At 27.2% G+C, this 21,391-nt stretch overlaps 12 protein-coding genes across 12 annotated transcripts; 8 read left to right on the top strand and 4 right to left on the bottom strand. All coding sequences in view use genetic code 6, as the record gives it.

Annotated features, from left to right (window-relative positions):
* Positions 1 to 12: 12 nt before the first annotated feature.
* SS50377_25422 (Methyltransferase) lies at positions 13 to 810 on the top strand (the record flags this gene model as incomplete). Its single annotated transcript, XM_067909254.1, has 1 exon — positions 13 to 810. One exon carries the CDS (start codon positions 13 to 15, stop codon positions 808 to 810), a length of 798 nt encoding a protein of 265 aa, XP_067764075.1.
* A 1,378-nt stretch (positions 811 to 2,188) lies between these two features.
* On the bottom strand, positions 2,189 to 5,038 carry SS50377_25421 (CLASP domain-containing protein; the record flags this gene model as incomplete). The annotated part of the gene is made up of 1 exon (XM_067909253.1): positions 2,189 to 5,038. One exon carries the CDS (start codon positions 5,036 to 5,038, stop codon positions 2,189 to 2,191), a length of 2,850 nt encoding a protein of 949 aa, XP_067764074.1.
* A 52-nt stretch (positions 5,039 to 5,090) lies between these two features.
* On the top strand, positions 5,091 to 6,350 carry SS50377_25420 (uncharacterized protein; the record flags this gene model as incomplete). The annotated part of the gene is made up of 1 exon (XM_067909252.1): positions 5,091 to 6,350. The coding sequence occupies one exon, from the start codon at positions 5,091 to 5,093 to the stop codon at positions 6,348 to 6,350; it is 1,260 nt and encodes a 419-aa protein (XP_067764073.1).
* Positions 6,351 to 7,799: 1,449 nt separating this feature from the next.
* SS50377_25419 (uncharacterized protein) lies at positions 7,800 to 8,285 on the bottom strand (the record flags this gene model as incomplete). The annotated part of the gene is made up of 1 exon (XM_067909251.1): positions 7,800 to 8,285. One exon carries the CDS (start codon positions 8,283 to 8,285, stop codon positions 7,800 to 7,802), a length of 486 nt encoding a protein of 161 aa, XP_067764072.1.
* Positions 8,286 to 9,022: 737 nt separating this feature from the next.
* SS50377_25418 (4Fe-4S ferredoxin iron-sulfur binding domain protein) lies at positions 9,023 to 9,949 on the top strand (the record flags this gene model as incomplete). The annotated part of the gene is made up of 1 exon (XM_067909250.1): positions 9,023 to 9,949. The coding sequence occupies one exon, from the start codon at positions 9,023 to 9,025 to the stop codon at positions 9,947 to 9,949; it is 927 nt and encodes a 308-aa protein (XP_067764071.1).
* Positions 9,950 to 10,070: 121 nt separating this feature from the next.
* Positions 10,071 to 11,834, top strand: SS50377_25417 (uncharacterized protein; the record flags this gene model as incomplete). The annotated part of the gene is made up of 1 exon (XM_067909249.1): positions 10,071 to 11,834. The coding sequence occupies one exon, from the start codon at positions 10,071 to 10,073 to the stop codon at positions 11,832 to 11,834; it is 1,764 nt and encodes a 587-aa protein (XP_067764070.1).
* Positions 11,835 to 11,926: 92 nt separating this feature from the next.
* On the top strand, positions 11,927 to 12,436 carry SS50377_25416 (HMG (High mobility group) box domain-containing protein; the record flags this gene model as incomplete). The annotated part of the gene is made up of 1 exon (XM_067909248.1): positions 11,927 to 12,436. One exon carries the CDS (start codon positions 11,927 to 11,929, stop codon positions 12,434 to 12,436), a length of 510 nt encoding a protein of 169 aa, XP_067764069.1.
* Positions 12,437 to 17,237: 4,801 nt separating this feature from the next.
* SS50377_25415 (Kinase, PIKK) lies at positions 17,238 to 17,783 on the top strand (the record flags this gene model as incomplete). Its single annotated transcript, XM_067909247.1, has 1 exon — positions 17,238 to 17,783. One exon carries the CDS (start codon positions 17,238 to 17,240, stop codon positions 17,781 to 17,783), a length of 546 nt encoding a protein of 181 aa, XP_067764068.1.
* Positions 17,784 to 17,785: 2 nt separating this feature from the next.
* On the bottom strand, positions 17,786 to 18,598 carry SS50377_25414 (uncharacterized protein; the record flags this gene model as incomplete). The annotated part of the gene is made up of 1 exon (XM_067909246.1): positions 17,786 to 18,598. One exon carries the CDS (start codon positions 18,596 to 18,598, stop codon positions 17,786 to 17,788), a length of 813 nt encoding a protein of 270 aa, XP_067764067.1.
* Positions 18,599 to 18,628: 30 nt separating this feature from the next.
* SS50377_25413 (Copine I) lies at positions 18,629 to 19,444 on the bottom strand (the record flags this gene model as incomplete). The annotated part of the gene is made up of 1 exon (XM_067909245.1): positions 18,629 to 19,444. The coding sequence occupies one exon, from the start codon at positions 19,442 to 19,444 to the stop codon at positions 18,629 to 18,631; it is 816 nt and encodes a 271-aa protein (XP_067764066.1).
* A 377-nt stretch (positions 19,445 to 19,821) lies between these two features.
* Positions 19,822 to 20,523, top strand: SS50377_25412 (uncharacterized protein; the record flags this gene model as incomplete). Its single annotated transcript, XM_067909244.1, has 1 exon — positions 19,822 to 20,523. The coding sequence occupies one exon, from the start codon at positions 19,822 to 19,824 to the stop codon at positions 20,521 to 20,523; it is 702 nt and encodes a 233-aa protein (XP_067764065.1).
* A 69-nt stretch (positions 20,524 to 20,592) lies between these two features.
* SS50377_25411 (Copine I) lies at positions 20,593 to 21,390 on the top strand (the record flags this gene model as incomplete). Its single annotated transcript, XM_067909243.1, has 1 exon — positions 20,593 to 21,390. One exon carries the CDS (start codon positions 20,593 to 20,595, stop codon positions 21,388 to 21,390), a length of 798 nt encoding a protein of 265 aa, XP_067764064.1.
* Position 21,391: the final 1 nt, after the last annotated feature.

Raw genomic sequence — 21,391 nt, 5'->3', positions numbered from 1 at the left:
TAAGGTAATAAAATGGACATTAGAAATTCAAATAAACTTAAAACTAAAGTTGCTCCAGCTATTAAGAAATCAACTCCTACATCAATTTAAAATCCAATTGATTTAGAGAATGAACATGTGCACAAAGTTTACGAATCTATAGCATCCCACTTTTCTAATACTAGAAATCGTCCTTGGCCATTAGTTTCTAATTTCATAAAATAACATCCATTTTCATTTATACTTGATGCTGGTTGTGGAAATGGTAAGTACCTTTAGCATCAGAACTAATTCAATTTTGCATTTGATTATTCTCATAACTTAGCTAAAATAGCCTTAAATAAACCAGCAGAAATAGTTGTTGGAGATACTTTACGGATACCATTTTAAAGCAATAAGTTTGATATTATTATTAGCATCGCAGTTATACATCATTTAGCTAGTACAGATAGGCGTGTAGAAGCTTTGAAGGAAATAAATAGATGTCTTACAGTAGGTGGCAGAGCATTGGTATGTGCATGGGCTGTTGAATAAGGGGTTTCAGGTACAGATATGCTAGTTCCTTGGACGTAATAATTACAAAATAAGTTACATTTTACTGATGATACTGATGTTGCAAATGATAAAATTAAAGGGTAAGAGATTAAAAAATAAGGTCGCTTTTATCATTTTTTTTTAAATGGCGAACTTAGTGAAATGGGAAAGAGTGCTGGATTACAAATTGATTAAAAAATGGGATAACAGTTGTACGAAGAAATATATGGACAAACTGAAATGTAAGACGAATATTATGACCATGATAATTGGTATTGTATTTTCTATAAAAAATGAGTGTCATATAATAGGTTTGTATTTATATTATATTTCTTTATTTCTATTTTAAACGCTTATTTATATGTCTTGAGAAACTTTAAATAAATCTAGTAAAGATAAAAACTCGAAAAGCAGCAAAAATGAATAGTTAAGATTTGAATTTAGCCACAAATTTTGGTCATCTAAAAACTCTGTAACTTCTTCCTAACAATCACTATTAAATAATAATACTTAATTATTTTCAATTTAAAACTAATTTAGCTACTTTCTGGTAATGCACTAATCAGATTGAACCATTCCTTATTTATAATAAAACTAAATAGTATGAGATTCCAATGAATAAATATAATCTTTTGAAAATATATTGATAAAATTGATACAACACTAATTTTTAAGTACTTATAGATGTGTTTAGATGGTGCTAAAGTTTACTTACTTTAGAAATTTTTATTTAAAAAATAATTCTACAAGTCGATATATAAACAAGGAACAGTTACTATTTTAAAGTTAAGATTAAGAAGGAAGTAGTAATTACTCAAAATTATTCTCTTTAAGCAATTAAATAGCGTATAATGTTTTCAAATATTTATTTGGATGTTCAGGAATAAAAACACCAGGATAAATCTACTAAACTAGGAAAGGCAATAAAAATCCTTCTTATAACTCAACTTGAAATGGTTAAACGTCTAAATTTATAATTTTTTTAAAGAAATTTTGTATAAATTTATATAGGTTCATTAAATACACATATTATATAATGATATATTATACTATAATAAATAATACAACATACAATAGACTATTTGTAGTACTACTTAGTAAGAATAAAATGGATTAGAAATTAAACTTAGATTTACTCAAATCAATCTGGAGCTCTGCTACAGGAAACGTATATCAAGAAGTGTATCCAGATTTAATTATTAATCATATGCGTAAATTAGATTTCCCAGAAACAAGAGAATAGTCATTATCACATTTGGAGATTATTCATTTGATTGGTGTCGTATCAACAGTAAATTTTGAATAATTTTGCCATTTTTTCTACATAATTATATATGCTAACTTGTAGGATCTAAAATCAATTTTGTTTTATGTATCTGACTCAAATTTTGAGGGATTTATTGATCAAGAAGATATATTTTATATCTTATAATACATTGGTTTTAGTTGTACTCAGGAATAGATATAGGAAATATTGGGAGAGTAAGAACTTTTTACTAAAGAAGAGTTTTAAATACTCACGTAAGCATTGCTATAAGAATATTAAATATAAACTGATTAAGTTAATTAGAATTATTTAGATGATTAAAAAGAGTAAACAATCAAAGAAATCCAACAAATATAAGATTTTGTAAAATAATTTTAAAGAAGTGGCACATAATGATAGATAATAAGTTCACTTTCCTTTCTCTCTTATTGATTTCATTCTTAGTACAATAAATTTTAATTTATCAGCAGGTAGACTTGATATCCATTTACTAAAATCTTCTCCTAGTAAAAAATAAAAATCTATAAAGCAAGCTGTTGAACTTTTTCTGATCTCAGGTGCTTCAGAATCAAAATTTTTTATAACATCTGGACAAATGTAATCAACATATTATTTTAACTCTTTTTTATATTTAAACTAGCGTGCGACGATAGCCAAAAATCGTAATGATGCGTTTGCTAAAATATCAGATTCAACTTTTAAAATAGAAGAGAAAACACCAAATATTATTGAAGGTGGTTATGAAGCACAAAGTAAAAGTATCAGCTAGTTCACCAGTCTTCTAGTTTCTAAGTTAGGTGATCTAAAAATTGAATTTAAAATAGGTATACAAAAATCTAATAGATCTGTAAAAGATTAAGGCAAACGTTGTGCGATAGTTATCAGTAAATTAACTGTTTATTATTAAATTTCTGGTGCTTAAACAAAATCTAGAAGCAAAATTAATAGTGATTTTATTAATTAAACTTAAGTATTAGTCGTAATATATTACGAAATCTAGGGAATTACTTCAGAAACATCAGTTTCATCTTAAGTAAGTGAATCAACTAAGTTCTGTAATAGTTCATCTGGTGTATTTGGTTGTTTTTGCCTCTATTATTGCTACTGTTGTAATAGAAGTTCTTTAAGATTGATTGCTGTTTATATAGGTTAAAAATCTTATACTGTTTCTTGATATAGTGGAGTTTATATTACTTTCGATACTGCTTATTCGATATCATCTAAATCTTCCTCGCTATCTTATTCATCTGATAAATCTTTATATTAAACTTTAGATATTTATTATATTTATTATTATTACTATTATGAAACTTATTATTATGGTTTTTAATATGTATTAGGATCTGCAAATTCAAGCCCATTTTCAAAGTCATCTGGAATATCTAAAAATTAAACCTTTTATTTGGGTTAAAATTCTATTTACTTTTTAATAACTGGTGGTGGTTATTACTTTACTAAAATCTAAGGTTTGAACTCTGTCTCTTCGTCATATATTTGTATTGATAAAATGCTTTATATTTCGTCCTGATTTACAATCATCATTAGATTTTAATTATTAACTAAATCACCATATTAAACTTAAAATCCTTCACCGCTAATAAGCATTAACCTCCATCGTTAGATATCAAAATTTAAGGGTATAATTTCAGAGTTACATGCCCCTCCTTACAAAAAATATCCAGGAAACTAATCATCTTATACTTCTATACCCACAAATTAATCATAATTCAAAAATCCAGCTTACATATTAGTTGATTTTTATAAAATTTAATTAGACGCTAATAATTTTTTATACATTTAAGGATTTTCTCGAGATAAAAATTATGCAAAAGCTTTAGCAGTACCTCTTGTTCTTGCATTTGCATCTGCTAATGTTTATTTTATAATACTTTCTAGATCTTAATAATTTTACCAAAATTGTATTTTCTAATCAAAATTTGATATAATACAGAACATGCATAGATAATCTAATATATGGGCTTTTAATAATGTAACTTTGGTAGTTTTAATTAGACTGATCATTTTTAATAAAGAAGACTTGGATGTTGAATGAATGATTATAGTTTTAATAAGTGAGTCTGCTGCATTTTCTGTATATACTCCTTTCTTAACTAAAAGTTAAAAACATGCATCGAGTAAAGCCTCAGATAGCTTAATTAACACTTTACCATATCTTTAAAAAGATATTTCTAATAATATAGCCATTTCCCGTTATAAAACTGATCTTTGACTTGTTAAGCATTATACAACATTTTGTAAATATTATAAACAGTGTTCTTATAATAGTTATCCTAACTATGTTTAGAATTAGATATTTGCTGTACTCTAGTGATATATAATTAAACCTATAATAAACTATATACCAACCATTTATTAAATCCAATCTTTTTCAGTTGATATAAAAGAAAATGCTTTTTCAACGTAAGGTCTTAATTATTCTGGTTTTTTCACTGATAATTCTTTAAATGGTATTATAGGATCAATAATAATTTTAATCGAACTTGGAAGTTCATAACAATATAATGGTTTATATGAATAATAACTGTATGGTTCAGGTGGCAATAAGCTGAATGTTTACGATTATGCTTAGATATCACTATTTTCTGGAGGAATAAATAGCGAGTTTTGTGGATTATGTTTAACATGTGGCTTATTGCCTATTTTTTATTTTTTACTGTTTGACTATTATCCGGCTTAGTCAAGTTATTTAGATGATTCTTAAACACCACTTAACTATGATATCAAACTCTGAGCTTCTTATCTAACATCTGGAGAAGCATCACTTAGAAGTTTATTTGCAACTACGATAGCCTTTTATTTTGTTTGTATGTATGAGTTAGTACACAATTCCTTTATTAAAAGTAATGTAAATACTTTTTGCCCAGGATTCTTCCCGCTAATATTTCCATTAATATATGTTAAAATAGTATCTTCATCTATACAAGATGCAGCTTAAATTGAAAGTTATAGAGCAGCTTCTTTTACTTAAACTCGTATATTTTTAAACTATATAATAGTATCAGCGAAAATTTTCTAATGAATACCTTTTTACGATTTAATTTAGGGATACAGTAGTTAAATGCACTCCATAGATAATTAAACTATTCTAAAGTTTGAGTCATTATAATTAGAAAGCAATACACTAATAAATTCTTAAGGCTCATCGGGATAAATATTCTTCACAAGCTACTTTTATAGCTCTTCAAGTGCAATAAATCTTCCTTGAGTTTTTTATTATGTCAAATTTTCAATGTTCATTTTTGAAAATTAAAATATTATATCTAATAATATATATTATTCTAGATATGTAATGATGAAAATATTAAAAATAAAACATATCGATGACTTTTTCAAGGCCCTGTAGCAGCAGGCGACCTCAGTTTAATGCCGCTCTACAGAACTGAGCCTTCCAGTCCTTGTGGCCATCAACCCGTTTCTCACCTAATTCGGCCAAAATTCACTCTGGGAGATTCCAGCCACAATCATCCAAAAGGCGAAAGAAATCAATCTGCTAAATCTCATCATCATTGACTGCTACTCCCGCAATAAAAACGTCTTCAAGTACCTGCAAAATTTGTAATTTCATACACAATTTTGCTCGCTAGAAAACGTTAAATTCGACCTGCATGTTTTGCTGAACTTTCAGCAGGTCAAAAAGCTCGTTTTGACCAATTGCACGCTTTTGAACGATGAAACTATTTAGGAGCTGCAGGAACTGACGCTTAAATCGTGTAAATCGGTTTAGAAACTCAATAAATTACTCATTAACGCATAATCGTTAAATATCAATTCCAATATTATATAATATGCACTAAATCACAACTCCTTAATTTCTGTAGTTGCCTAAAATATCGATTTTTGCCCGTTTTTGCTTTAAAATGTGGTTTTTCTGGACCTTTCGTCAGTTTCACTGCCGCGGGAAATAGTACTACCATATTTGCAGAAGCTCGCCCTTTTCGACGTCTCGAATTTGGTGGTTTTGGCGAACTGCCCTGCGTTGCGCTGGGTCAGCATCACCCATTCTGCAGTTCAGCGCTTAGAGCTTCCTGGGTCGCTCGTCTTTGCCGATTTGCAGTCAAACGAGTTGACGCATTTCTCGCTTTAAGGACTTTAACATATAACTGCGCTCAACTTGTCTGTAAACCCATTATCAAGTCTTCAGCTAGCTTCTGGACATCTCAAACAGCTTTATCTGGATGAATGCTAAATTGTCGATTTGGATTAAATGGAGATTCCAAACTTGGAGCTTCTGAGCGTTTAAAGGAACGAGATTCAGAATATTTGGTAGGTGTGTAAAGTAAGGAATTATCAAAAATTAGTCGATTTTCGGGCTGATTTCTAGCGGAATGACATAGTTTTTAGTCTTTTGCCTCAGATCAAGTTGTATAATATGCAAAAGCAGAACTCAAAAATCAATTAGAATATCGTATTTATCAATTTTTAGTATAACATGTATTAACGTGGAAAATACAACGAAAACGACGTAGATAATGCTAGGGATTTAGTCCAAAAAGAAACTCGTGTTCTAGAATAATATATGATATATAAAGTAATTAGCTAAGTTAAATGAAAAAATGTTACAAGTCGTTATTGCCTTGCAGGAGAATTTGTGGACTAAGTTGTTAATTTGATGGATTTTAGTACTGTTGTTCATAGATTGATATTAAAACCAGAACAGCAGCAGGTATTTTTGTTATAGCAGTTTTAATGAGTATTTGCATAGTTTTTAATATTTAGTAATTTATCTAGGGAAGGTAGTAGAAGACATAAGAAAAAGTAAAAGATTTGAATTCTGTGATTAAAGAATCTAATTTCACCTCGTATATTGAATCATCAAGAAAAGCTTCTATTTCTTGCATAGATTATAACACATCGCCAAACTCACCAACAAACTCTTACTCAGATTTAGTCACTTATACAACTGAATGAGCTAGAGTCGAATGAGTCATTTAAATTTAAGTGCTAAAGGCATTCTGGAACATAGTATTAGATTTACTTATTTCCAGTCCAAATATCTATTAAATCCATTGTTCCCGTTGGCCATTTTTCTTTTAAAGGCTCTACTACACGGAGTGCTAGTTCTATATTGTTTAGGTTAACATTATCTTATCTTTCACTAAAGCTAAGAATTTCTGATATAAAAGTGCGAGCATAAAGGTTCTATGTAACTATTGGAAAGTATTAAAATATTGTTCGAACTGATCTACGATCCCCGAGTTGAATCCGCAGCGACGCTGATAAATTATCATGCTTAAATATTTATCGAAACGATGATTTTTACTTTTTCGTTGTACGAAATATCAATTATTTTAAATCTCTCTCTAATAATACATTATCAAATTCCGTATATTTAGTTGTAGTTTGGGAAATAAAGGATTTTATAATCTGCAAGCTGATTAATTCTTTTGGCTAGAATTACCATGATTAACTACCGAAGTAATAAAAATTATGAAGAATATAGTAAATATCACAAGATTAAGAATTGGAGTAAATAAAAGGATGTAAATTTAGCTATTAAATCAAATGTTGAAAACTTGATCTTTTTATTTCAGGAAAATATTTAACATTTTTTTAATTGAATAATTCCTATCTTGTGATTACTTAATCTATAGAAAACATATTTAATATAAAGATTATCTTTCTTGTAGACATTTTCATGATGATATTTTTATAAATTTGTCCGGGTATATCACAAATTAAAGGTTTTGCCGAAGATGAAGTTATACTCGCTAAAAGTTATCTAGTATTTACAGAGTGTATATCTAGATATTCATAATTTTGTGTACTGAGAAAAGCATTTTCTATAAATAGTTTTGATTAGTCTACAAAAAATAATGGATAATCCGGAAATAAGAATGGAGATTACGATTGCACTATCTCATATATTATTTTTTATAAATTATTGTTACCACTATAAAGTAAACTATAAATTGATTATTATAGCTGATGCACTTCATCTAACTAAATATATTTCTTTTTCATCTATATAATGTTAATATAAATAATATAATATTTAATATCAAAATACACCACTTCCTCTTCCGACTAACATTAGAGGCCCATCATCAATGTCTTCAATTTTTTCTAAAATGTGTGTTTCATCAAACTATTATGCTTATTAAAGCATTTTTAATCTATTTTGCCGCCTTTCATTTTACAAAGTTATTTTATCTAACTGTTTTTACTTTCGCAAATGTCTGAATAAAAAAAAGAGACCAATTGCTGTGATAATGCAGCTAATTAATACAATAAGTACAATAGCCCAAATTGGAATAAGAGGAGCAATACATGCATATGAACCTTGCCGTTATCCTGCTAAATCTTGTAATGTACAACCTGTATCTTTATTATTGATGCACACAACGTATTAACCATTTTGACATGAATTTCGACACACGCTATTGCATTGCCCTCGACCAGTGAATACAGCACATCCATTACTGTAACAGGAAATATTTTAACAGTATTCATACGACCCATTGAATGCCTTACATATGTTTGTCATTATATTTCAACAAATATACATATTAGTTTATTTATATAAATATAATTTGAAATGTCTAAAAATATATATTATTATTATATATATATATTCTTTTCTATTTAATAGTATATTTTATTTTTAATTTATATATAAAAGTATTTATAATTATATTTGCAAGAAAATTAAGCGTATATTTTATATCAACCGAGTACTAAAATTAAAATAGATTTCGAACAATCTACCACAGTAATTGTTACTATATATTTTAAATTTCTCAAAAGTTTAGTTCGCATTATAAATTTTTATATTAAAATAATTATTAATCATAGAAGACTTTAGATTTTTGATAAATTTAGTATTTTCATTTGTTTTGACCAAGATTTAGTTTAACAATAAATACTGTGTTCTTAATTTCAATACGAAATAATTAAGCCAATTAATCCATAGAGCTAATGGATATATTATTTAATACTGAATGACCACTAACTACAGTATGCCTATCCCAAATATTATTTAATCACTTTATTAACTAAATATATAATATATATCTTTGCCAGTTTAATCCTAGTTTAAGAAGTCAAACATTAAATTATATATTTTATTTCTCATTTATCTGAATTATTATGCATTTAATGAATTATTAAACAACAATATAATGCTCTAAAATATATCAGGAGAAAATATAACTACTTATACGCTAGAATTATAAAAATATTAATAATAATATATATTAATAAATATATGATCGTATACCTCAAATGAAATTTAATGTATATTGCTGCTCTTGCACTGGTAATAATTAACATTATGTAAAGAAAATGATCTAATAATTTAAATAGTTAGATATGTCATATAGTTTTGAAGTATTTGATATAAATTTACTACTTAATCAACTAGAAGAAAACTAAAAATTGTAATTAGCTCCTTGTGATGGGCTGGTATTTTCTTCTTATACAGATTGCTATTAACTTCCACCATAAGTTTAAAAGTTTATTAATAATATTCCGGATAATTTTCTTAAAGGGAAACCCACATTCACTCTTAATTCAAATGGCGGTGATCCAGGAGTTACAGCTTTAGATTTTTAAGATAGATTATCTAGTACATTATATTATGGAAATTTAAGCTAAAAATATGTAAATAATTATTATAAACTTACTTACCCTAAAACTAAAGAAGAAGTCGAAACCATAAACCCTAATTACGAGTCAATACTGTCTTTATTTTTGTAGTAAGTTCATAAATAAATTAACATGAAATCACCTATTAGTGGCTTATCATTGAGTTAGAAGGCTAAATTAAAATCAGTTAGAGCAATTTTGAATTTGAGACCAAAATTTAGATAACTGGCTATGATCAGATCTCCACTAGTAGTGAATTAAGATAAATGTGTATCATGTAACATTTGTGTCGATATATGCCCACAGTAGATAATTAAGACTACTGATGGGAAAGTTTCTTTCAGCTACGAAGATAAACTATTTAATGATGAAAAGTATATAAATAACTGCATTTGTTGTTTTAATTGTGTACAAAACTGTCCAAAGTAAGCAATTACATCAAAAGATAGAAAATTAGATAAGTTTATTTAATATGAATTCAATGAATATCAAATATCTATTAGGAAAGGTTTCTAATTGAAATCTGATTTAGAAGCTGATTTTAAATAATAGTAATCTGTTTGATATTTGATGTAATCTTATTTTTATTTTGTTATAATATTATACAAAAATATAATTTATGGAAAACAAATTTTTCAATTATTATACTATAAACTCAATGATCTAACACTCCCATTCCGCCCAAATGATAAGCACAACGTCGATTTCAATATCGAATTATGAAGATAAAACAACGAATCCACCGACAACCCCACGCTCTTTATTAGCCTGTAAAAGAGCTGGTATATTCCCAGAAGATATAATACATATTCCATTTTCAGCCTTCCTCTAAAAGCACCATCATTAGAAAATAGCGGAATTATATTTCAATGAATACGAATAGGACCGCTAGTAAGATCTATAAAATGCTAAGTAAGCATATTCAGAACTAAACTCAAACGGAATAACAGAATCAGAATATATTATCATGGGAAGACCAAAATAACTAGAAAAATACGTATAAGAGTTTGCAAAGCCTCTAGGAGTGGATAGTTCAGCTGTTAATGCTGCTTCAGAGCGAGCAGAGTAAGAAATTAGACGTGCAAATTAACGTTTTGCAGCTATTGCTGAGTTTTAAGCTTAAAAAGCTGAAGAAAGAGTCAGAAAAAATGAAGAACTTTAGCTTCGTATCGCAGAAAGAGAGGCAGAAGAATAGAAGCGTATAAAAGAAGCTATGACTATGAGCATTGAGAAGCAGAAGAAAAGCCTAGAAGAAAGATAACAACGTGATTAATAGTTTCAGCTAAAATTAGAAGAAATCAGGAAATAGAGCTAGAAGAAGATGTTGATAATTGAAACACGTTTGGAAGACTTTAGGATTAATATTCAGCGTGAAAATGAGCTAAAAAGACTGTAACGTGAGGAACGTAAAGAGAAAGCATAATAACACTTTTTAGCCAGTGTCTAATAAAAAGAGGAGAAGTAGAAAATTAAGCGATAAGAAGAGGACTAGCGGTCTTATGAGCGGGAAATGACGATTACCGCACGTATAGAGTCATTTAGACAGCAACAAGCAGAAAAATAATAGTTAATACAAGAAAAAGTAATTTAGAATGAGCAGGAAATCGCTAAGAAGAAGCAAGACCAATCTATTGCTCTCTAAGAGAAAATGGAGTAATCTTCTGTATACTACGCAAAAACAATGGAAGAAAAGATGATAATTTTGCACGAAAAAGATATCATCAGATAGTAAAAAATAGAAGAAGCAGCAGCACTCTTGAAACAGCAGCAAGAAGCCAAACGTAAAAATTTATTTTAAAAAGAGCACGATGCAGAAATCAAATATTCTGTCTACCACGAGGATGTTTTGATGCAAGAAAAATTGAGAAAAACTTAGCAACTGATCGAAAACGATAAACGTGCCAAAAGGGCAGTTCGTTTGGCTCAATAAGAGCAGTTCGAGCGTGAGTAAAAATCCATGGCAATGCAACGCAGATTGGAGCTAATCTCAGACAAAGAGGCTTAATAGAAAGCGCAAACGTTAGGACTAATCTAAGCTAAAACCAGAATGGAGGCCATGAAGCTAAAAGAAGAATACGAGAGGCTGTTTAAGAAGAAGTCACCTAGCAGCGTTAATGAAAGGCCTGGAACAGGAAGTTAGTAGTTAAAATCCTCGACGACAATGCGGAGTGTTCCAAGCGCCTAGAAAAGTGCTGTTTAGCGTTAATCAAGTGGTCCAAAGAAATCATAAACCGAAATTTTGTAAAACTAAAACAAGGAGATGTAAACACTTTAGTAAAGTGAAAAGATCGCTGAATAAGGAAGAAAAAGATAGTTAGCTGACGCGTAGAGTGACGATGAAAGGGCAAAACTAATGCAATAATTTGCGCAAGACAGGAAATAAGCAGCAGATCAAATGAGGGCTTTGAACGAAAAACACAAAAAATAGCTTGATAGAGAGAGGGTTTGATTAAGTGAAAGATTGTTTATTTTACATATTATAATTTACTATTTTATATATTGCATATATAAATACACTTACATTCCATTCCAAATTTTAAAATGGCAGAATAAAAACCTTTCGTAGAAGTACCTAAGCGTCCTCCTAACTCTTATTTTTTATTTTCATCAAAAATGCGAACTGAATTGATAGATTTACCTTAAAGTGAATTTTGCATTAGAGTATCTGAATTATGGAATAAACTTGACGAAGAGCCTAAAAAATATTTTGAGAACGAAGCTCACAAACTTAAATAGTAATATGACCTAGACATAGCAGTTTTCCGTGAATCCTATCCTGACTATGAAAAGGAGAAGAAATAGGAAAGAGTATATAAATCGTTCATAAGAGAGCCTGAAAAGCTAGTTTACTATGTAGCTCATATAAGAAAACTATTAGAGGACAAATTTGTTCTTGATGATAAGAATAAATCAACAATATTAAAAAAAATGAATGATTTTTGGAGAAAGTCTGATGCATAATTTAAATAATAATATATTGACTTAGTGCCTTAGGGAGCAGCCAAAATAGCTGTTAAATAGTTGATAAACGAATACATGGTATTAGAATGAAATGATGTAAATGTTTAATTTATATAGACTATAATATATTAACATTAGTAAAATGACGGATCTTCTCACTTTTTTGTCATCTCCTCAGTCATAATTAAACTTTACTACAATCCCTAATAATTTAACGACTATTGCTATGACTGATGTGCACTTACTATTTTCACCATCATCAATTCTAATTTCTATTTAAAATGAAAATAATTTTAGAAAACTAGTAATTCTTCAAAATCATCAAATATCATCCCTAGGAGTCATCGCTTTTCTCTGCTGTCTTTAGTTGGATCTTATTAGTTCTAAATAATTAATTCGTTTCGTGACACACGAACTTTCGGTATAATAAATTATTGCTTAGATTATATAATTTTTAGATCGATTTATTTTAAATTTCAAAGGTTTGGAGTTATTTAGTATACTAACAACATTAGCTGAAGTTGGCTTTGGCAAATAATGTTGTCATTACCTTTTATTGGATACTGAAAATATTGTTTATGATATTATCAAAAACAAAAATTATTAATTTTTGACTGTTGATATATTTAGAAATTTTATTAAACACTTTGAGATGTAATCATCAAATTCACTAGAAATTCTTTCAATTTTATAAACATATAATAATTTTTAACAATAACATCAGGATATTTTAGAATTCTGTATAAGTAATACGATATAATTTTTAGATGGTAAATTATTAAATTAAATAGAAAATTCTATTGAACACCTTGAACTTCGAAAAATTAGTTTTACATAAATTTTAGGTTTTGTAAAAATTAACTAAGAGATTTTGCTAGGTAGTTTTTACGTTTTACTATTCAAAAATCTACTTGGAATGAATACGAAGTACTACAAATATATGTGGAAATTCGTTTCATCACATCCAGGGTTTAATTGTGACAAGGACTTGTTGTATGAATTTATTTTGAATTTTTTAAAAAGAGTAGATACATTTAGCGCTAAGCATTATACTACACTAGAACTTTTCCTTTACTAAAATTTAAATATTCTTAATTTAGAGAATATGGTGTGTGTTAATGATTAGATTTATTAGTTATTGCTTTAGCTAAAATGTGTACAGGATTCTATGAATGTAGATAATATTAATTTTAAAATTTATAAGAATAAAGTAAATATGAATAGTATTATTTAATAAGTTATCTGGGTAAGATAAAAGTCTATAAAACTTATAGATAGATTATCATTATTACATAATATAAATTCATCTATTTCTCATTTTTATATTGATAGCTATATTCTAGATTGCCTAAAACTAATCTAATCTTCTGACGGTCCTATTATAAAATTCCCACAAATTTCCTTTAAAATTTTATAATTAATTATTTCCATTAAAGATAAAGATTATTAGTAATCTTTAGTAGGATTTTAAAGAACAACATCTTAATAAACACTAATATTATATGAGAGTTATTTTACCAATAATTATAACTTCGACGTATTTGATATATCATTGTCATAATTATATATATTAGATGCTATTTAAGTAATTTCTTTAGTAATTGAAGATTATAACAACATATAGCCTTTTAGCTTAGGATTTATATTCACTCCATAAAATATTTATATTTGCTCAGAATTAGAAAACACACTTACTTCACTAATTCTATAGTTAAACACATTAATGAATATTTTAATATAAGGAGATTAGGAATAAATTTAATAATTTTGTATATTTTCGTTTTAATTAAAAGATTCGATTATTGATAGCAAGAAAAAATGTGTAATTTTGCCTGTATTTTAAGCAGTGTTAAAATAAGCATTATTTTATTATCTATTTCTAGAAAATTTAGATAATACAATAATTTCTAGATATTTTGATTAATTATTTTAACAGGCATTAATTTATGCTTATTATTCTAATGATTTACAACATATACTATACCTTAATAAAAACGATAAAAATGATAATTCAGCTATGTTAATTTCTTCAATCATACTTAAAGAATAAATTTTTCCGTATCTATCATTGGAACAATAAGATATCTATTAAAGTTTTAAAGATACCTAGTTTTACAATGAAATAGATTTATAATATATTCAAAATATTATATTGACTATGAATTAAAGCGATATGAGACTCAAATAATTTATAGTGTTAAAACTTATCCACTATTAAAAGTTTAATCAGTTTTAGTTATAGTAAATATTATTTTAATCCTAAAATTTTTATGTTGATAAAATAGTAAGTGTATAGTATTTGTTAAAAATTTTATCAATTATATTAGATGTAAAATAAAATTTCTAGCATATAAATTAATTAAGCTAATTGGTCAATGATTTATATCATATAATATTTGAAGCATCTACAAAAAGAAACTATGTTCTACAATTAAATTTTTATTAAAATTAAAAAGTTTAGCTATAAAAAACTGTTGCATACAAAGAATATTTCTCATTTCTTACAGAGTATTTATTGAAAAATATTTAATTTCCAACCCATAACTTAGTCAGTCTGTCTACTATTAGCAAGTATTTAAATAATTTATAAATTATCGATAGAACAAGAATCATTAATGGGGAATTGTTTAATTAATTATAAAGATTTCATAGATTAAAAATTACTTATTAAACTAATCATATGTAAAAGGTTAAAACAAAGATAGACGCTTAAAATATATCCGAATATTTTTATTTGATCTTAGAAAAGATAATCACCTCATAACAATAAAAAACATAAGGACAAATATATTCATCTATTTTTGATCTTATCTAACCTCATTTTTTAGTTGATTTATAATTAACAATTTCAATGCTTGTTTTTACTTTACAAAAAATATTCTTAGATTAAGGAGAAAAATATTTATTTTCAGAGATATTATCATAAATTTCTTTATAAATTTTATATTACTTAAGAGGATAGTCTAATTAGAACATGTTCATTCAAAGCTCAGTTATAACTTCTGAATATGCTGAATATTATATCAATATTCTTTTGTAGGCTAATATAAATATTAAATATCTTTTTGTAAGTAATGAGGATAGAATTATTATAAACTAAGATTTATAATCTTATAGTTAGGCAAATTATTAATCTTATATTAATTTAATCGATTTTTATTTATTTGGATAATAATATGAATTAGCTTACGAATAATTTATTTTTATTCTACATCATAACCATATACACAACTGCATATTATCTATTGATTAGCGATTTAAATCTTTGCTAATAAAATTATTGTAAAGAAATACTTAAGTTGTACTTGTGGAACAATAATTAGTAGCATATTACCCATATAAATAATAATTATCTATTAATTTAGAAAAATAACTTGAAAGAATAAATGTTATATATGGATTTCAAGAAGAAACTCAATCAAAAAATTTAGGTAAAAAAGAATATGCCCATTTATTGAAAGTTTATTATACGAATAAAATTTCATTAAGTAAGTTGCAAAATTAACATTTTCAATCCTAACTGAATTTAAACAGAATACTTATGTCATAGCCACAGTAAAGTTAAGGAATTTTAAAATAATAAGGTATTTAATCAATCTTTTTATAAAATTTAGATGATTCATCTGAATTTTCAATTTTAAACGATGAATCATTGTAAACTATATTTAACAATTTATACGATCTTATTTAAGATAACTAGTCGTAAATATTTTTACTAAACAAAATAATACCTATCTACATTAAATTAAAAACACAGGCATAAAAATAAGAAAATAGCAAACTTTTGTAGTTAGAAATTATATTAAGAACTCATCATATAATATTATAAATATTTAATGAGAAAAATTCGTTAATAACATAATATTATAAAATATTTTTTATAATATGGATCGAAGGATGTTAATTATAATAATCTTTTACATAACAAAATAATTAATAATAAGAGCTATAATAATCAATAAGAGATTACTTAACATTATAAGAATAAGGTACATAGACGACGTTTTTAAGCTAATATTTAGCTAACCAAACTTTAATAATAGATTTTATTAACTAATTATCTCCATATTAAATTTTAGAATAATTTGTGTATATTTTTAATGGCTATTAACAGCTCACATCTAAAGCCTTAACTAATTGTGAGGGTTTATTAGAAGTTATAATTAAAAATTCAATATGGCACTATGCACATTTTGACTTATTTTTAAGATAAGTAGGGATTTATTTTGTAAGCAAAACTTAGAAAAAGTTTACCACTAATGATTTGGTAGCGCAAGTAATATTCAAAATTCTTAAATCTTTTCAGTAAAGTAAAGGGTACACGGATATTGTAAGCAAATATATTTAGTATTCGGTAAATTATAGTTCATTTATCGAAGAACTAATTTAAATACGCGATAAAATGGAACAAAGAAAACATTTATTACACAAAAAGATATGCTTTAGTTCATTTAAATTCTTAAACTGTTCTAAATAAATTATAGTTAGTTAAAATAATACAAATATAGATGACTATGAAATATTATTAGAACAATTTTATATCAAATCATTTTAATACTAAAAAACCTATAATTCTAAAGCAAAACCAGTACTATTTAATGTGTAACTAAATTTTACTGAGGAATAATTGATATTAAAACCAGATGATTTTACCGGAACAGATAATTGTCTTATGGAATACTTAGATAATTTAAACTAGTTTATGAGTTTTTCAAGCTTTAGATTTAAAATATATTACGTAGGATAAGTTTATTGTGCTGGAAATAATAAATTTTCCTTAGTCGAAGTTTTATAAAAACTATAATCTATATAATCACTTATTAATACTTATCCAAAAATTTAATATCGTTAGCCTTTTCCATAGCACAGTGAAGTATATTTAAAAGAATAAATGTAAAAATAACTAACATTATCACAAATTAGATTTTCATTATTTGATTCTGGCAGTGTTGGTTAGTAATAAGATAACAATTACAAAACTATAGATTCAATCGCATGTTGGAGTGTTATTTGTTTTCTTTTAGGAATTGGTGATAGACATAATAATAATATTTTGTTCGACCCAGTAACTTAAACTATTCATAATATAGATTTTGAAGCTATTTTTTATCATGCAAAAGATTTGCCAATTCCTGACGCATGCGACATACGATTAACTCCATTCATTATACATTTATTAGGACCTGCAAGATTTGAATCTAGATTTAAATAAACTTCTTAAAATTTGCTGAGAATTATTTAATAAAATTCACATATGTTTTTAACCAGTTTTACTGCAGTTTCAACCATGCTTTCTAAAAATAAAACTGATATAGTTATGAAAATATTTGAAAATATTTGTAGCAATATCGAAGAATAATATTGGGTATCAATAAACAGAAGTATCGATGAGATACGATTAGGACAAATGTTTCCTCCTTGGGCACCTTTAGAATGAATTCAATCCAATGTTACCTTAACTAGTTATGCAAATTCTATTTTTTCTGGTAATTTACCATTTATGAAATTCCAATGTTATAAAATAGTATTATAATTCTAATTTGCATTAATAACAGGAGTAAAGCGTTATAAAATTTCATTTTTCTGTTTAATAACATCTTAAAATAAGAAATCCACACTATTACATAAAGTTTTTCGCGGTTACTATGATTATTAAACGGGTCTTATACTCGCTTAGGAACTTATTAAAGATTTGGTTGAAAAAATTTTATGGTCGTTTTTTATTTTATCTTAGTATAACTTAAGACTTTATATAGGTACTCTCTTTGGCTACTTATTTTATGGTTTTTCTCTAATTAAATCAAATGGCCTAATCTTCTCTAAGTATTGTTAATCTAATACTCTAGAACGTTTGATTGTGTGTTATACCACTTCTGTGTCCAGTGTTATATTTTTAGTCATTTTATTCATTGATTTATCAGGTGAATTATAAATCTTTTAACTTTGTATTATATTTTATATTTTGAGTGAACTCTTTCCAGATGACTTTGGTCGAAATTAGACTTATTTTGAAATCAATAGATCATCAATTTATAATTAATCCTCTTTTTAACCTTAATCTTATTATTTTCTTTACTATTAAGAATATAACCGTGAAAATGTGACTCTCTAAATTTTAGGAGTAACTAAGGACCGCTGCAGTAATGTTTCCCTGACTTCTGAATTACTAAATCCTGATGTATACACTTGCATTCTCTGCACATCTGATTCCTACCGTAGAGGATAATTCTCTGCAAATTTTATAAAATTCATTTTATCCGCATAATAAGTAAAAATATAATATCACTATAAATTATTATTTTTCAAAGCACCAAGTGCTTTCATTTATTTGAACTAGTCTGGTAATTCTTACATCATGGCCGTTGCAAGTACTAACTCTGGATTTTCCGTGCGCCGGCTTTCACATTCTATTTTAGTAAAATTAACAAACTAGAAGTTATCGAATTTGCGACCTTTCATGTCATCAAAAAATTACATTTTAGTAAATGGACCATCTCCGAAGCCTAGTGCGCAAAATGAAATAGGGTAATTTGAAGCCTAAATAAAAGCTTGCTTATCTCTCTCTAGATCAGAGACATCACCATCCGTCATAAGGATAACAAAAAGTTGCTATTAGTGCTTGTAAGCAGCAGAAATTTATATTGCCTGCTCGACTGAAGGAGCAAATGTGGTTGGACCAGACATCACTACCGATTAACATATCTAAATATATGCTTGCTTTAGAGCATCAATTCCAGAGAAATGAGGATCTTAAACCTAAGGGAAAAGTAATGGAGTAACAATTTTATCCTTTGTATCCATGCAGCCGAATCTGAATGCTGGGATTATACCGTCATCGTCAAAACGAGGAATAAGAGGCGCCATAACATCCATTGCATGAATATAAGGGTTAGAAAACGTTGTATCGTGCAGTGATCTTCCTTAGTATGTATTTTGCCCCGTCCATGTATTAGACTTTGAAAAATCAAAGAAAAAAGCACACTGCAGGGACTCGATGCCGGCGTTTCTTAGTGCTTATTCTAACTCCTAGAAGGTCTTGTACTTATCTGGTATAGGGTTACCATAATTACTTTTATTATTTGATTAAGAGCCACCCATTTAAGATTTAAAAATATATACAATATTATATATTATTGCGACATCAGTGGATTATTTATGATATTTTAATCTTTTAATATTATTGTACATAAGAATCTAATATTTAATTTTATTGTCGTTGTAGTATATTTTCTTAAGTTCATAAAAATATTTATTAATTGCAGAGGAAACGCAGATATAAATACATATACTACAATAATAAATACTAGAAGAAAACTAATACACTAAACAAATTACTTAGCGTTATCTAAGACCAAAAATTAATAATTATAAATAAAATATATTATTAAATGTTTACATGCAATCTTTAATATCATATATTTAAGATAAGTAAAAGTATAATAACCTTTTCCTATTTTATACATTATTAAATCAAAATGACAGATCTTGATACACTTATGCATGAGTTTTGGATGTCTAAAAAGATTGTTACTGATCAGATAGAATATTTAGAAGAATGTAGTAATCACCTGCACACATTTTCTTGCTCTTTTAGTAAATCAGAGATAAATCATAAAGAACCACCATACGAACTGAAAAAATTCCCTTTACCACACTACACATAACTATTATAGCCACTGTAATAATAGTTTGAAATTATAGCAAAGCAGATAAAGTCTCAAGCTCATGAGGCAGAAACTTAGAGAAAGTTCTTAGCTGATCTCGTTAGACCAGGGGTAAAAATGCATGACCAGTTGAAGTAATAATACGCGAAAGCACTCACTAGTAAAAATTAATAAAAAAATCCTGCAGATGCAAAATAGTCGCTTGATGATTTTGAGGTCAGAAGTATAGAGACAGTAAGAAATGCATTAGAAAAAATGAAGTGGTTGAGTCGAAAAATTGCTGGCGAAATAAGTGATGTAATGGAACGTGGAGTTCTTAATATGTATGCAAAGTTTAATAATAGGAACGAGTAGTTCAAAAAAGTTTTAAAGTAAAATGATAATGAAAATGATAAAATTAAATAACTTGCAGATATAGTATAAGAAGAAATATAAACTGCCTAAAAAGAGATTGTAGCAGAGCAGTGCACTAGCAAAGAATACAATAACTAATAATATCACTCTTAGTAGTGAATATTAATATTAAATTTTTAAACTTTTTATATATTATCATTATATGTATATATCCTCTCTTTATTCATAATGGGGTCAAGTAAGTCATCTTTCACCACACTAGGAAGCCCTATTCCAGATAGATATTAAACCTATGACCAGTTGTAAAGAGGTCTTAAATAAGCTGGTATTGAAAGTTTATAAAGCGTATTCTTTTTTGATTTTTCAAAATCCAACACTTGGACAGGTGAAAAAACTTATTAAGGAAGGTCGCTTCATGATATATCTTTTAACAATCCATATATGCATGCTATGGATGTAATGAAACCGTTAATTTATGAGCTGGATGATGATGGTATTCTACCTGCTTTCAAGTTTGGATGCTTAGATACAAAAGATCGGAGAGTTCTCCCACTTATGTTTCCTATTTAATAAGACCCACATTTTGCTGGAATTCACCCACTAAAAGAAGCATATCAATATGTAGCATAAACGATTTGCATGTCTGGGCCGACTACTTTTGCACCCGCAATCTAATAATCTATTGAAATCAGCTAAGCATATAATAATAAGCAGCATTTATTTATAATAATCATGACAGATGGTGATGTTTCAGATATGTAAAGAGACAAAATTGCTATTATTGAAGCTTCTAACTATCCGATATCTTTTTGTGCGTTAGGGTTCGGAGACGGTCCATTTGAAAAAATGAAGTATTTCGATGATATGAAGGGCCGTAAATTTGATAATTTTTAGTTTGTTAATTTCACAAAATTAGAGAAGTAGTGTATTAAATCTGAAAATCCGGAGCTTATATTAGCTACTGCAATGATGCAAGAAATTCCTGATTAATTTAAAAGTATGAAAAAATTAGGATATTTTTAGTGAT

The sequence above is a fragment of the Spironucleus salmonicida genome, chromosome 5 (assembly GCF_000497125.1).
Source record: "Spironucleus salmonicida strain ATCC 50377 chromosome 5, whole genome shotgun sequence".
Classification (NCBI taxonomy): Eukaryota; Fornicata; order Diplomonadida; family Hexamitidae; genus Spironucleus; species Spironucleus salmonicida.
Note: the sequence above shows the minus strand (reverse complement) of the source record. Positions and strands in the feature narration are given on the sequence as shown.